The 16349-nt window shown below is 46.2% G+C and overlaps 1 protein-coding gene across 3 annotated transcripts in view; it reads right to left on the reverse strand.

Moving 5' to 3' along the window:
- Nucleotides 1-4872: 4872 nt before the first annotated feature.
- The window catches only part of TRAF3IP2 (TRAF3 interacting protein 2), a 37039-nt gene continuing 25562 nt past the window's right edge, over nucleotides 4873-16349 (reverse strand). For all 3 annotated transcript variants that reach the window (XM_024551818.4, XM_024551817.3, XM_053913983.2), the window contains 5 exons: nucleotides 16206-16294; nucleotides 12495-12563; nucleotides 11394-11510; nucleotides 7766-7840; nucleotides 4873-5459 (listed from right to left, as the gene is read on the reverse strand). In XM_024551818.4, coding sequence (XP_024407586.2) covers nucleotides 5313-5459; nucleotides 7766-7840; nucleotides 11394-11510; nucleotides 12495-12563; nucleotides 16206-16294 — 497 coding nt within the window. In that variant the 3' untranslated portion in view covers nucleotides 4873-5312. The remainder of the gene's footprint in view (nucleotides 5460-7765; nucleotides 7841-11393; nucleotides 11511-12494; nucleotides 12564-16205; nucleotides 16295-16349) is intronic.

A 16349-nucleotide genomic window follows, 5' to 3' on the forward strand; every position in this document is an offset into this window, starting at 1 on the left:
CCCAGTGCCAGCTTTTCAAAAGCAGCCCTTTTGATAATACTGATTACATTTCCATCGCTGGAGCCTTGGGCTGATTGAGCAACAGCCAACCTCTCTGGGTAACAAAGAGGAGGGGAAAGTAATCCAAACACAGGTTTTATTATAAAAACCAGGGAGTGAGAGAAGTGTGTTTATTCTGTAAGATAACACACCTGCTCAGTGCCCGGGAGGCTCATTTCCATCAGTTGCCATGGCAAACTCGCTATACTTCAAGGCCATGTGGCTTTGTTTCCTTTTGAGATCTGGTCCTTGTCCTACCTTTTCTAACAACTCCAACACAATGACATGGAAGCCTGTGACAGCATAATTGATTCTCCTTCCCTCTATCAACGGTTCCCATTTGTTCTGTGCAGGACTGAGGCTGCCTCCTCCTTTGAACTCCTAGCTAACCATGAAGGCATGCTTCAGAGAGCCGTCCTCATTAACATTCCAGGTCCCTCTTCCCCGTCAGCCATAAACACGCCCTGCATCAATGGCCTCTGTCCTTCCAGATTTACAAATGAGTGGCTCAGTTCCACGTTTTGCTGCTGATCCAGGTGCCCAGGAGGACAATGTGGGGCTAAGAAGCACGCAGGAGAAACTAAAAATAGAACAGCAGTTTTGGACGCATACCAGAGCAGCGACTCCATCTCAACTTACTTTGCACACTAAGCCTAATGGGATCCATCAGGCATGAGTTCTCCCTCTCTCTCTCTCTCTCTCTCTCTCTCTCTCTCTCTCTCCCCCTCCCCCCTCCCTCCCTCTCCTCTGTCTCCCCAGCTGCCGTCATTGCCTTCCTGGTGAAGGGAGCAAAGGGAGGTCAGGCAAGGGACAAGAAATATGTGTCCTCGAGGTTTAGTTTGCAAGTCCTGGGAGCTCTAGGGACTGCAATTACTCTTTCCATAGGCATGTTTCTAGAAAACAACAGGCAAGCCCAGAACGTGGTCACTTTTGCCCAGGTGCACTTTGGTCCAAGACTTTCATTGTTTAGCCAAGGCTCAAATATCTCACTTCCTAAACACCTAGGTAGGTGTGACCTAGACCCATCTCATGCACTCCTTGAAAGGTAAGTAGGGAACTAAACAGCACTGTGTGTTCCTCTCATAGCCTGCTTGGCTCGAGACTAAGAATTTGGGAGCAAGTACATAGTCATAGATGGATGGGCTGTGGCACCCATGGGTGGGCTGGCTGCAGGTGACTGACTGCCCGGGGTCTGTGAAAACCTCCCATCAAGTGTTCTGGGATTCTCTCTGAAAGCTTTTTCCACCAGAAAACTGGGACAAATACGTATGTTAGGAACATGCTATCTTGCCTGGGCACAAGGCCTCCCTGAGTGCCAGCTCTATTGACGGAGCTAGACTCCTTTGTGTTGCTGATACACCTCCAGATAAAAGGTGCCCTCCCTGCAGCCTCCCCCACCCAAAGGAGAGGTCAAGTGACCCACGCGCTTCTCATTTCTTCCTCTGGAAGGCAGTCCAGATGGTGCAAACAGCTACGTGTTACTCCAGTAAGTGCCACCCTTGCAGCATCAGAAATGTGAGGGAACGATGAATAGAACATATTTCAAAATAAAACCCTTTTTTATTGTTTTTGTTTTGGAGATTGGCCAGATAAATCTAAAAGAAATTGATCTGACTAGTAGCAGGTTTTGACCATAAGCTTCAGGAAGCTGTCAAGGTCTTTTACATTGTGTCTTGGTTTTGTATAATACCAGTACAAAATAAACATGCCGAGGTACTTCGAGAAAAGCCACCCTCCGCGTAATCACAGCAGTAATTAATTCCCGGAAGAATTTCCCACTGAACAAGTTGCAACATGATCGTTTAATCCTCCAGCCACGAGAGGACAGAGGTGCATCCTCCCTCAGGCCTCCCCAGTCCGTGCGGCTCAGTTTACCTCCGGGAGATGCTGGGTCAGTTGTTGAACAAATCTGCCATCAAAACCCAGAAAGCTTTCTATGTTCGCCAAAGAAATGTCTGCAGACTGGAAACCAAGGCATCTAGGTTCTAGCACGACTTTTGACGAGCCACGGTTTCCGAGGGCCCCAATTTCTCACTCAGAAAACGAAACGGTCGATGTTCAGGATTTCTAGGGTCGTTTCCAGACTGAAAGTTCTATGACAGAAATAAATGCTATGGGAATTAAGTCGATTTTGGTGCTTCCCCTCCCCTCCCTTGCTACTTCATTCTTTATCCCTTTTATGGGAGTTCTTCATCTCCAGAATGTCTATTTGGTTCTTTTTTAAAGTTTCAATCTCTTTGGTAAGTACTCGTTTTGTTCACTGATTTCTATTTCTGGGTTCGTCAAGCTGCCTCTCTGTGTTTCTTGTATTGGAACTTGTTTTTTCAGGACTGCAGTCTTGAATTCCGCCATTCAGATCACCTAATTTCCACGTCCTTACACACTTATTTCCTGGAGACTTTTTCATCCTCTTTCGGAGCTGCCTCATGACCTTGGTTATTTGTGGTATGTGGTGGATCCCTTCTCTGCCCCTCTATGCGTGAGTGACATGTGGTTTTGCTTCTTGTGCTGCTCTGGCTCTACCGATCTCTGTGGTTTTGGTGCTTCCTTTCTCCTGCCCAGTTTTTATTTATTTGGTTGGTGGGCTCATTTAGAGCTATTTTCTTGAAAAGTAGTGCACAATTCTCCAGGACGAGTGGCACTGCTACTTTGTGATATTTTCCCACAGTCTAACCTTCCTTGTCTTTTCAGTTGCTCCTGGGAGGTGGGTCTCACCGATTCTTCTTGGCTCATTAAGAAGAAACAGAAAGATCCTGTGTTTTGAGAGACTCTTTCTGGATCATTTCCCAGTGATCACAGGACTTTGTCATTCATTTGGCAAAGGTGACGATGACAGTGGGGTGTTTGGCAAAGTGGAAGAGGTGGTTCACCAAATGGCTCAGGTTAGGAAGAATGCTTGGCAAGACCATGAAACAAGGTCTGGAATGTTCAAAACAGAGATTTATTTAATAGGAAAAAGAGAAAAAGGTTATCAACTACAATAATTTTTCTGAGCACTGAACTGAGAAATAGCTAGTCTGATACTTTGATTGTAGCCATGAACCGAGATGACTTTGGACAATAAGGACGTGAAATTCAACTGAGCTGGCAGACATTTTGAAACCAATCACTGAAATTAAAAATTATATTTTAAATATTAAGTTAGTCACTAAATATTAGACAAGAATCTAACCCCGTGTTCTGCACACATCACCCTAAAATCAGGCGAGGTCTGAATAAAGCCAGAGGCTAAGGGATTACTTTTACAGAGTCAGCCGTGCGCCCTCTCCACCCCCAAATACCTACAGATGGACGCACTGGGGCCAGGACGATGCCTGAGTGGATCAAGTGTTGATCTTAGCGTCGGCGCTCTAAAACTGTTGCTAAAGTTCCTTTGATGTCTGCGGTCATCAGATTTCATAGAAACGTCAGCGGTCAACTTTCGTCTCAGCCAGGTGTCACGTGTACGCGCACGTGCACTTTTTGGTGGTTGTGCTACCAGCTGCCGTGCTTTAATGACTGTGTGTGGAGCACCAGGGACCGTCCCTCGCTGTTTACCTGGGGTTGCAGCAGTGGCTGAGCGCTCAGCACAGTCTCTGGGGGGAGGAAGGGCTAATAGCGTCACATTACTAAACTTCTGCAAACTAGAAACACTTCTGAGAACTAATTGCTGATGTCATTCTATTTATAACTGTGTGTAGAATCCTTATTGATGCTGTCTTTTCTGGGCAAAAAAGATAAGGAAAAGAGAGAAGATAAAGGTAGTTGTGACTGCATCTTACAAATAAGTATTTAAAGTATACTAGCTTTTCTTTCCTTTTTAAAAAAAAACAAAGACATCCATCTTACTCTGTAGACATCTAGGTTATAATGTACATATAACTAGTGTTCTTTACATTTCATTAGCAAAGTTCCTTACTTATTTATTTATTTTTGCAAATTTCCTTATTTATAGCTGAGAAGTATGTGTCTTCCCTCTGGTGACATAGGGTTGAACTATGTCAAAGTTGAGTCTTGTTTAAGAGGCTAGGTAGACAAGAGAAGCAGTTGGTCTCAGTCCCCAAAACTCTTCATATTGGCTTATTCATCTCGGGCCATAATTAAAGTCATCCCTCCTTGTTCTGTATTATAGAATATACTATATTTTAATATATTTATATATTTGTTAATGTTTTTTTGTAGACCAGATGAGCAAAATATGCATTTTTCCCTAAAATTATTAATGTGAGGATATTGTTGCAGAGATTTTTAAAACACAGGAAGAAAATGTCCCTGTTAAGAAAATGTAATTTCATCCCCAGCAAAATATAACTGTGGAAAGGAAAACTCAGTCATTCCTGAAAAGAGTATTTAGAATTTAGATCTTAGACCTTAAACCTTTTAGGGTCGTCAGAGATACTTTTTTGTCTATGTCATTTTATAAACGAGTCCCTGGAGTTTCAGAGAGGTGAAAGGACTTGCTCAAGGTCACACAGCTAGTGAGTGACAGCACCGAGACTAGAAAACAGGTGTCCCAAACCAGGACGCCAGCCTGCATCACACACTCCGTCGCTTCGTGTAATACACAGATACTTCCGCGCACGGCGCCAGACCCCAGGGCCTATGGTTCTGTTGAGAATCAGCATCATGTGTTGTGCTAAGCTGTCCTGTTTGAAAGTTCTCCTAAAAGAATAAAGCTTCCAAAATTATGTTAAAGGGATTGATTGTCTGACTTGAATCTTTCAATACAAAGTAGTCTGTTACATTTATCTAATATTAGATCTAAAAAGCTTTATTGATATCCTCCAAAGCAACTGCCCATATTGTTATAAATTAATACATATCTACCTCCTTTGAGATAAGTGAAACACAATGTTACAAAAGAGTAAACATTTTATTATATGTACATGAATCTTCTCGGTCTGAGGCCACACACGTGTTTGGCTGACACATAAAAGTGGCCTTAAGCAATGGAAGGGGGTCCTTTACGTGTATTGCAGCATCATTCACACGATGTCCTTGCTAAGCAGTGAGAGGCCCCGACCGGCCGGTCAGACTGTGAGGAGGAGCAGGCAGTGTGTCTAGGGCGCAGGGAATGCAGAGCAGCCGGGGCCTCCACTTCAAAGACGTGGCCTGTGGAGGTCTCAGGGGGAAGCACACCGTGCAGAACAGGTTTTCTGGGGTTGGGGGGCCCCTCAGGGAGGGACTGAGAACAAACAGCCCTGAATGCTGCCAACCAGCCTCAGCTGGAAGAGTGTCTGTCAGAACAAGGCCCCAGCTGTGGCATGGCCCTGGTGATCTGGGGGTGCAAGGCGTCACAAGGGAACCACCTGAAGGGTGGGCAGAGGCCCCCGCGGAGGAGCCACATACTCTTCCTCTCTGAGCAGTCGCAGCAGGATGTTTTTTTTATTCTTGGGCCAGCTGTACACGTGAGTGTTCTGAAGCCAGGTGGGGACATGCTCCTATGGGAGAGAGAATGACAGGAGCAAAGGCCATGAGAGGAAAACCTGGATTCCAGATCCCAGCCTCAGTTCCGAAACACCTACGGCTTTCTCTTCAGGGGCGTCTTGTACTACCGACCCTGGGAGTTGCGCTGTTTTGCTTTTGGAAGGGGGTTAGCCTGTGACATGCTCTTGGCTTCGGGTGCGAGCTGTATCTCATTATGGAAACCACATGTGCGCAGCGTTTTCTGTCAGTCTCCCAGGCTACCTGCCCTTTGCATTTCAATGTGCTTTTCACCACCCGCACATAAAAGGGGTAGGACTGAGGTCATGGAGAGTGATGCGAATTCCCCTGCAACTTGGAAAGAAGTATGCCAAGGCTGTGGGCTTAATCTAATTCATTATCCTTTCATTCCGGCCACAGGTCTGGCTTGCAGTGGGAGGAGGAGCCCAGCAGACCTCAGTTACCAGCAGAGGCAGACACTGTGAGCTGGGGTTTGGCGGCGGGGTGGGGGTGGGGGTGTGTTGCAATTTCAGACTGCCCTCATGGAGTGGCCATTCTGTTGGGGAAAGACAGTGAATAAGCAAAATGTACAGTGTGTTTGATGGTGATGCATACTGCAGAGAAAAATAAAACAGAGAAAGGGGATAGGCAGTGCCGGAGCCAGGATGAATGGTTTGCAGTTTTAAACAGGGTGGTGAGAAGAGTGGGGGGGATTGGGGGGAGTGGGGGGAGGGGGGCCAAGCTTTAAAGAGGTCTGGCCTAAGCAGGTAGAAGAGTCAGGGCCCAGGCACTGTGGTGGGAGCCTGCTTGGCCTGTTCAAGAAGCAACATAGTGTGGCTAAAGAAGAGCAAGCGAGAGAGCAGGGGCAGGGGTCTGGGAGTAGAATGGGCTGTCACACAGGGCCTTGCAGGTTTTTCTGAGTAGGTGGCAGTCCTCTGGGGACTTCGGGATAAGCTTAGAAGTGGCCCCTGCCATGTGTCAGGCATTATGCAGGGTCCTGATGACACCCAAATGAAAAAGACACAGTCACTGCCTTGTACAGTTAATCGTCTCATGAGGGAGTCAAAATATACAGAAAAAAAACAATTTTCTAGTCAGTGTATACCCAGGGGGCAGGCGGTGGCTGCAGTCTGCCCCGAGCACAGGCAACAAAGGAAATGTCTGAAGAAGTTTTAAAAACATCAATAAAACCAACTAAAAGTTAGTCAGCTTTTTCTGTCGCCATGCTCTAGTTATTCTAGACAATTACTCCCAGTGCCTGCACTCCAACCACAGACCATTGAATCAAGGTCGGCACAGAGGGCGAGACCAGGAGAGGTTAGAGAGACTGGGCAGCCTAAGGAGAAGCAAGAGTTCACCAGACAGGCCAGTCAGGGAAGGGCATTGCCAGCAGAGAGAAAAGAGTGTGCAAAGGCACAGAAACATGAAAGAAAGGTGCATATGATCTTGTAGTCAGTGGGAAACCATTACAAAACTTCTCAACTGGAGAGAGGTCAGAGCTACATTTTGGATGCTCCCCTTTGACAGCAGGGCAGAGGATCGGTCCAGGTGGAGACACAGAGGCCAGTAGGAAGATCTTTCAGTGAGAGCAATGAGTGCCCAGCTGGGCAAGGGATGGGAAGGCATATGATCATGCAGGCTGTGAACTATGCAACCCCAGGTTCCCATTCACATAACTTGGACCTCTGCCACCCAGGGCAGAAGTGTCAATGCAGTGCTGACATCTAGGAATCCTCCAGGGTGAAGCTGGGCCTGAGCTCAGGGTGCTGCGGTCTGACTCTCGAGACTTGTATTACGCCACTGCCTTCCCTTTGCCAAGCCTGGTGCATGGCCTCAAATGGTTCTTTGACCCCATCCCCCAAACCTGCTTGTATGCCCTTCTGGGGCAAACACCCTCCTATGAACTAGAGCAAAGTTCACTTTGGTAATTGTGTAGATTTAATTCCTGTATTCAACAGCTTTGAGAGCTGAACTAAGTGTAAGAAAATACTTCTGTGGAACAGCCAGCAAAAATGTACACATCTTGACTTTTACGTACAAGAGATAAGAAGTATCAGATGAACAGGCTCTTTTCTTGCTCATAAGTTAAAACGTAAGTGACTTCTTTGTGTGTGATGGCTGTTTGAACAATTAGGACAGAGATGGTCTATGAGATAATGCTCTCAGTTCATGCTGCTGAACTGCGTGGTACAGCTTGTTGATCTCTCTGGTAACACTGTTATCTCTAAGGAGTGATAAAAGAGTTGACAAGGTTTTCCACTTAAAATCCCAGATAGCAAACAAAGCAAAGCTTGAATTCTAAGGGGTTTTTTTTGTTGTTTACCTTCTTAGCATTTGGGAAGAGCACAGGGATGAATCTGAAATTCATGCTCCCTTGTTTTATGAACTCAATCTGCATCTGGAACAGAACAAAGTCAAGGTTTATTTTCAGGACCAAAGAAGAGGAGTTAATGGTACCTGCAATCATGCAAGCCCACACCATACATTTATTCCGATTTCTTTTTTGAGTGCCACACCCTTATAATCTGAAGCTCTCCCCATTACACATCTGTGCCATTTACTCACTCACCAATCATTGATTGAGGGCCTGCTCAAGTCACAGTCCATGCTACACTGCGGGTTTCAAGGATTAGGGTACCTTTCGGGATCTGTCGAGCTGGTTCCCACCAGCCCACAGAAGCCAGTTGTGTGCCTCTTCCCAATTCTGTGTTCAATGACTTCACATTGGTAGCTTGAAATTGGCCATGGTGAGAGTGTTTATACCATGGAAATGGGCAGGTGCCATGAATCAGGATTTTGGGGGGAGTGGGGGAGACCAGTTTACTAGAATACCACTGATATAATTCCTATGCTCACAAAAAGCAGTCCAGCAAGCAGTCAGGCCAATTACCAACCAGAGTACAGTGTAAAAAGTATGAAAAAACTGCCGTGGAAGGCTAAAATGGGGGCCATCTATTCTACATCGGTGCTGTGAAGGACAGTTACAAGGGAGGTGTTATTTGGATACTAGAAGAAGGAGTTGGTCAGGCAGGAAAAATGGGGAAGTGGGGAAGGACTTCTCAGCAGAGGAAAGAGCCTGAGCAAATGTCTGGAGGTGTGAAAAATATGTTAGAGGGTTGGGACCCACTAGTAACGCCTTGCAGCTAGATCACAGGATGGGCTGGGGAGGGAGCAGGAGATGGAAGACGAGGCTGGGAGGTGTCTCCCAAGCTCTAGGTTTCCCACACCAGTTCCAGTTGCTCTAACACTGCAGTGGCCCAAAGAGATTTAACTGCCAGGAACTCTATCAAAACCAGAATTTGCAATAAGAGAGGAGTCAGAGTTTTCCAAATCCTGTGACCATTACCGAGTGTTCGGTCTTCTGATGACAGGGAGATGAGGAATTATGAGTTCCTAACTATTTCACTTCCAATTGATTTTTATTACGGAGCAGTCTCCATCGTGCATGGAATAAAAACAGGACCGAGAAGAAGATGACAGCAGCACTGAATTCACCACAGAAACCCCTCATAAACACACGCTTTTACACACTCATGCTTATTTGCAAACACGCACAAATTATCCACAAGGTGTTTTTGCAGAAATACCTCCCTTTGAAAATCAGAGGACAACACCAAAAGCATGTCGTTGTTTTTCATTGCCTTGGGAGAGGGACAGAGAGAGACACAGAGAGAGAGAAACATTGATGGTTGCCTCTTGTAAGTGCCCTGATAGGGGATCAAACCCACAGCCTAGGTATGTGCCCTGACTGGAAATCAACCCTGTGATCTTTTAGTTTATGGGACAATCTCCAACCAACAGAGCCACACAGGCCAGGACCCAATAGCATGTTTTAAAGTGACCCAAGTACTAGGCAACTAAAAGCATCCACTACATCAGTACAAACACGTGAAAGGAAGGGCACCGGTTTTCGTGTCTGACTTCCAGGACGCTGCATACTGTAAAATTTTGTTTGTTCACTAGGCTACTCAGTCTGTGGAGCGGCCAGCCGGCAGCAGTGCGTGTCTATTTTCTCTCATATTTCCAGATGCTGGCTTTCTGTGAAGTCATTGGCTGTGTGATGCAGTTCCTCCTGGGCACCTCTTCACTCCCTCTGTCCTGGAGTTTGCTGCTGCCTGGAAGGAACCAGGAAAGCAGCCAGGCGGGCAGAAGGCACTTCTGTATCTGGCCTCTTCAGCCCCTTCAGTGGTGAGGAAGCGCCCAAGACATCGCTGCCCCAAGAAACTGAGTTTTGAGACAATCTGGTGCGTAGCTGGGCACAGGCAGGCAAGCTCTGGGCTGAGCTGTGTATTACTGCCTGGCATTGCCACACATGAGCAGAGCTTGACAGGTTTCCTCAGGAACTGGTAGGGACCTGGAGCCCTTCCCACATACCAGCTGTCAGCTCCCGGGACTGGCTGGTTCCTAGAGATGCAGACAGGACACCGAGTGCTTGGGGCCCATGCAGACATGCAGCAGCAGACAGCCAAAGGATGGCAGCACCCACAGCCAGCCATGACCTTTTAGGGCAGAACTGGTCCTTTTCTGGACCCTGCCCCTGGGCTGTCAGACTGGGAGAGAGTGGAATAGCAGGAGACATGTCTGAAGGCTCCTTGGCATTACTCTCTGACCTCACCACCTGGCCTTGGCTTTTACTCTGGGTTGGCTCTGAGCCCAAGTAAGTGATTGGCACTTGGTAGAGGAGGAGACAGAGACCCTGAAGACCCAGAGGGGGAGCACCCACCCACCCTGCCTCTTTCGTGTGCTCCTGATCTACAGGACAGACCCGATTTAAGTCCACTTCCCTTGAGGTCAAGCTGCAAGTCCCTTGGCTACCTGACTTCCTCCTGCCTTGTGCTGCTTCCCTGCCCCATCTGGACCACTTCTGCTCCCTGCCCCATCCTTCTGGCCCAGTCAGTGATCCTTTAGGCCCATTCCAGGTGACTTCCCCCCTTGTGCAATGTTAGGGCTGAAATGGGGCTTACATGTTCTAGTCCAGTGATTTTCAAGACTTTTAAAATCTCAGAATCCTTCATAAAGAAACAAGCCTGAGAAAGGCAGATGAGCTCTGGCTGAGATGGGGTGGGAGGCCCAGAGCACCCACACCCCCAGCACATAGGAGCACCCATTAGCGACTCCGTGGGAGAGTTTGAAAGTCACAAGTCTAGTCTGACATCCTAGACAAGCATGACTACCTCTGTGCTAGCTCTCCGATCACAGGAAACAGGAAGACGGCTAGCCCATAAAACAGCCAGGTCAGAGTGTTCCTTCAGATGCTGAGTAAGTCTAACGCCCTATAAATTTCTCCCTCTGGTTTTAGTTTGACCAGGCCCCATAGTTCATGAGCTATGAACAACAATTGCTTCCCTTCACTGGGCACCCAATATGTGCCACACACTTCAAAAACATTTCACTTAATCTTTACAACAGCTTGGCAAGTGTTAGTGACCCATTCTACGAAGAGAGACACAGAGGCACAAAGGGGTTTTAGCAGTTGGCCCCTGGTCACACAATCTCCACACGAGAAAGCTGAATTTGAACCAAGTCTCTCTGACACAACAGCACGAGTCCTTTCCACTCGGCTCCTCGGCCTCTGAAAAGACAGGGGATGGGATCCGACACCGATGCAGGAGCCTCACTCCTCACAGCCCTGTCTGTTGCCCCTCCCAGGACTTCACACTTGTTGGTAAATAATCAAGCCAGCAAGGCTCTGCTTTCCAGAATCTTGGAACTTAGAGATCACAGATTAATCTTCCTTTGTTGCTGATAAGAACGCTGAGTCTCAGAGGTGTAGTGAATTGCCCAAAGTCCCAAATGTAGAGGGAGCAGAACCCATATCCCCCTCTCCTGCCTGGGGTTCTTCACCCATATCTGCCGCCTTCACTGAGTCTCTGGTGAAGGACAGGCTTTCATGGAAGAAAGAGCCCGTCTCTGAGGGCCTGCGAGGGGCTGCGGTTCCAGTCACCACTCACCATTCGATGAATGTACTTAGTATGTAAGCCATGCTCATCTTCGTCCAGCTGCGACTCAGCGCCTTCCACATCCTGTTTGTATTTGGGGCTGATTGCTACGATTATCATCACTGTCTTCTGTTAATGAGAGGGAGAAAGCATGTTTATGAAAGTGTAAAGTGTGGTCCATTTGGTGAAGGCAGGCTGGAACCTGGCCAGCAGGGCTGTAAGCTTCCTCTCACACAGTGGAGGATGGAGGGCTGGGCTCATTCTCGTGGACAGTGAAAGGCACTGGCAGACTCCTGTCTGCCCCTCTCCTCTCTGACTCCCTCCCTGGCTCCCTTCAGACACGCAGAGCAAATGGCTCTGAGAGGGGCTCTTCCAAGTGAATGCGGTTGTGTCCACCATTTTCCACAACCATCACTAGTAAAGGGCTAATGAAAGCCCGAATCACTAAGTGACTGCAACGTGGCAAAACGGCTCTGCAACAGCAACGATGACAAACCCCCTCCCTCCTGCAGCTGATCTAAGCTGCCAGTTACTGCGCTCCTGCCTGCCCTGCTTGTAGCAGCCAGGAGGACCAGACCCTGCCACACAAAGCAAACGTCAGGCGGCAGACAAAAGGAAAAGCCACAAAACCCCAGCCTGCTGCTGCTCTGTCCCCAGCGCTCTTTCTCCAAAGGAAGCAGCCAAAGCGTGAACATGGACATGCTGGCAACAATCAATTTCTATCTTGTTAAAGCACAAAGTGCCCAGGAAAGCTCTTCAGCCCAGTCCTACAAAACACTTGGGGTGGCCTCAGATTCAATTGAATTCTGCCGCTCCCTCCCCACTCCCGCCTTCATTTCCTCCTTTCCTATTCTGGTCAAAAAATTGTTTGCTCTGATTGTTATCAACCACCTGTGTCTGGTTTGACCGTTATTTCCTGCCTGTGCATGTCCAGGAGGGCAACCCCATCCTTCCTTTCCAAGTCTTTGCAGGGCTGCCGACAAGGGGGGCTTTGTTGATACTTTCTCAGCTTGGGACTTGGGGGTTATGCCAGGGCTTCTTTCCTGAAATAGCTTCACAAGCTAATTGTCTTTCTCACCGGAAAATAAACTCAGAATTTCAGAATGTACTTACATCTCTAAGGTAGCGTTCCATCCACTTAATGATATCAATACCTCGGATTCTATCTTCAAAAATGTCAATCTACAAGAAAAAGATGTGGGAGGTGGCTCTTAATGAGAGGCTTTATCTTGATGCTGAGCAAGAGAAAACATGAGACTACATCCATTGAAAGCAGAAAAAATTATTAATGCCGTTTGCAGGGAGGAACATGTAAGTCTGGAAAACAAAGTATAATTTTCTTAGAATGTTTCCTATTTCAACGTCAGTAGGCATTGAACTATTTAAAATCTGTGATTAGGAAATACAGATATGCATCAAAATGTATCTTTGCCTACACAATAATTATGTTTTAAAAATCTGAGAGACATGGACCACCAGGTCGGATGTAAACCAACAGTAGACAAACCAAATATATATGTATTTTGAAAGGCAAACCCCATTCTGGAACATCTTAATGTGTGCAAGGGTTAAGATACAACTGTGATGCTTTACTTGCATTAGTCAGATCATTATTATGATATTATGTGCAGTTTCAACCTATATGTTTTATAAAGGATCGTATGAAACTTGGAGCAAATCCAAGGAATAGTCACACAAACAATTACTAAGATGGTGGAGGAACGGTTTATGTTGAAAATCAAGAGGTAGACAAACTGGGCCTTGAAAAGACATAGTAAATGAAATCTTTGAAGCAGTATTGGAAGGGGAGAGAAGCTAGTTATTTTGTTTTACATAAGATAAGATGTAAGGCCTTTCTTGGGCTCAGATTTGTCCTACAGTCAGAGACTAGTGAGTGTGTACAGGGGGCTCTTGACTGGAAGGGGGATTACATGCTGGAATGGGTGACTCAGGGAGAGTGTGCTGAGGTGGCTGGCGTTGGCTGATTCAGCCACACTACTCCCCGATCGGTTGTCCTAAAGGGCATTCTGCAATTTAGGACCGATCAAGTCGAGTCCTGGTCATTCAGCGAGCTTTCCCTGCCATCTATGAGCTAGTCTCACCTCTTTTCTCCCCACATTCCCCTCCTACTTTAGTCCCTACTTTGGCATCCTTGCACTACACCCTAAAAGCACAGTGCAAGCCCTCTGCTCTCTGAATCCTCCCCAAACTCCACCCCATCGTGACCACAAGTAGTACTGGACAATGAACACGTTATTATAACATCCTCTCTTTCACTAAATGCCTCATTTACGTCTGCTTTATCTCTCAACCTGGGTCCAAGCTTCCTAGAACAAGATCATGCTTCATGTGTTCCAAACTGGCAGATACATACAGTACATAATGCGATTTCAGGGTGTGTTCCTTTACTGACTGGACGGCAAACATGGAATGGCATTCCTTTTGGTTTGGATGACGATTTGCTGGGGTCCAATGTCTGGGGTCCAATGACTACATTAAGAAATCCTGAGAAAGCTTTTGTTAACTCCCTCGTTACTGTGCCAGTATTCCTTGTATAACTTCTGTTATACAAGACGGAAGCACCACAAAGTTGGGGCTTAGGCAGACAACTTGGCTCTACTCTTGGTTCTACACATCCCACTTGCCTGACTTTGGAAACATTACTACAATTCTCTAAGTCTTATTATCTTCATTTGTAATATGTGGATAATAAACGTACTTCCTAGGGTGGTTGTGAGGATTAAAATGAGTAAACATGGAAAAGGCATCTCATAATGCCAGGCGTGATGTAGGTACTCAATAAATGGTTATTGTTTTTATTTTTATTATTATTATCCCAGCACCTCAATTATTCCATGCTGGGAGCTGGACCTCTGCGTGGCACAGTGCACTGGACATCATCCATTTGTCTCTCCAGATCTCTGCCACAGTCCACAGCTTCTTCAGGCCATCTTCTCCACATAGCTACTGTTACAGGCCAAATTGTGTACCCCCCAATCATTGAAGTCTTAACCCCCCCCTACTCATGCCTCATAATGTGAATGTTTGGAGATAGAGCTTTTAAGGAGGTGATTAAGGTAAATGAGGTCATATGGGTGATCTCTGATCTGATAGGATAGATATCCTTCTAGAACAAGGTTAGGACACAGAGGACAGACCATGTGAAGACAGAAGGAGAAGATGGCCATCTACAAGCCAAGGAAGAAGCCTCAGAATGAAATCAATCCTGCTGAAACCTTGATCTTGGACTTGTAGCCTCCAGAACAGTGAGGAAATAAGTGTCTGTTGTTTACGCCTCCCAGTCTGTGGTACTTTATGGCAGCCCCAGCAAAGCAACGCAGGCACCCGTTTCGGGTTGCGGTAACTGTTGTTCCTCGCCTCTTTAGACCTCGGGGTGGTAGTGCGGGGGCAGCAACTCCCTGCTTTCGCTCTTCTCGGGATACTGCACGATTCCCTGTGGATTCCCCAAAACAGTATCTAGCGTTTTAAAAATAGTCCCTTTTAAAAACTCTCCTTAAATTACCCATTAAGTTTTTTCTCCTCTAAAGAGATCTTAATATATCAATCTAGTAACTTAGCTGTCAGGACTGGGCTCTGTGATTCTACCACAGGGCTCCATAGTGATAAGGGTCAAGGGGCAATTTAAATTCTGCCTACGCAGCCCCTGATTGTTAAGGTCACAAAAATCTGTCCTCTCCTCCCGGGGCAATCAGTATGCTTATTTGGAAAAGACCAAAAGTGAGATCTTTTCTGAAATGTTGGCCTTCTGTGCTGTAATTTGACTTTATGTCGTGGTTGCCACAGCACTTCCTTATTCCAGAAATGAGAAATTGAAAGGTTGGTCTCTGTATAGTCATGAAGGTGGAGTGTATAAATCGTATACTTTTTTAAACTTTCAAACACATCCATTTAAAAAAATTATAAAGGAAATATTCAAATAAAAACTCCTCTTAAATAATGTCAAATAATATTTAAAATAGACATTTATTTACTAAATATTCCCTCTTTATCCTTTAATGCTCTTATCCATAGACAGTTCCCTTAATTTTTTTGCCACCCTCTAGAATTCACCGTCACTAAATACCCAGAGGAAGCCTCTGGGAAGGAAAAGAAGTGATTTCACTGTTTGAGGAAAGCCAGCCTTCCAAGTAGGTTCCTGTGATATTTTATTTATTCTAAAGAAGAAGTTACATGGCTTTCAGCTGTTGCAAGGCACTGCAGGGGCACTTGAGGAGTGTGCGCTTCCTGAGATTCCTGAGCCAAGATCACAGTGAGCTGGAGGGCTGGGCTGTCTACCTCCACTGGAACTAGACTAGACCAGCCGAGAACCTGGCCGTGTAGTAGAAGCATCACGGCTGCATCCAGATGTAGAACAGCAGCTGTGCACGGTGGGGGCCCAGGCTGCAGGGCTTCTGCTTCAGACCTCCCAGCCCAGTACCCAACAAAAGACCTTGTAAAATAAGCGGGTGGCCTGGTAAAGCCTGCAGCCGCCTGCACAATCGAAGCAGGCATGAAAAAGGGCAAAGGTACAAAGTGTGGCAAGAGGCCGGCGTTTCCTTCAGGCCAGGGGTCAGCTACGTTTGGGCTGTTCAGAGGTGCTCAGGGGCACATACTCAAAAAGTATGCAAGAAAACCATGCTGGAGATTTTGGATACATTAGAATTAAAAAATAATTACTTAAATTCATAAGTATTTAGTTCATAATCACATAATTCAAATAATACAGTTTAAAACATTAACAGCTATTATCATTTGTCTCCTTTTGTTTTTCTTTTCCTGCATTCACTGTAATTGTTCAGTCTTCTCTTCGAATAAAATACTTACTGCGGTTTGGAAGCCATTCACTAGCAAAAAGTTCACAAATTTCACCACCTCCATAGCTGTGTCCATAGAATAAGTGATAAAGACTTTCCCTAAGAGAGATTTTTCACTTATTAGAAACTAGGCAAATAATAACAATTATATTTT

Source organism: Desmodus rotundus, chromosome 11 (genome assembly GCF_022682495.2).
Source record: "Desmodus rotundus isolate HL8 chromosome 11, HLdesRot8A.1, whole genome shotgun sequence".
Classification (NCBI taxonomy): Eukaryota; Metazoa; Chordata; class Mammalia; order Chiroptera; family Phyllostomidae; genus Desmodus; species Desmodus rotundus.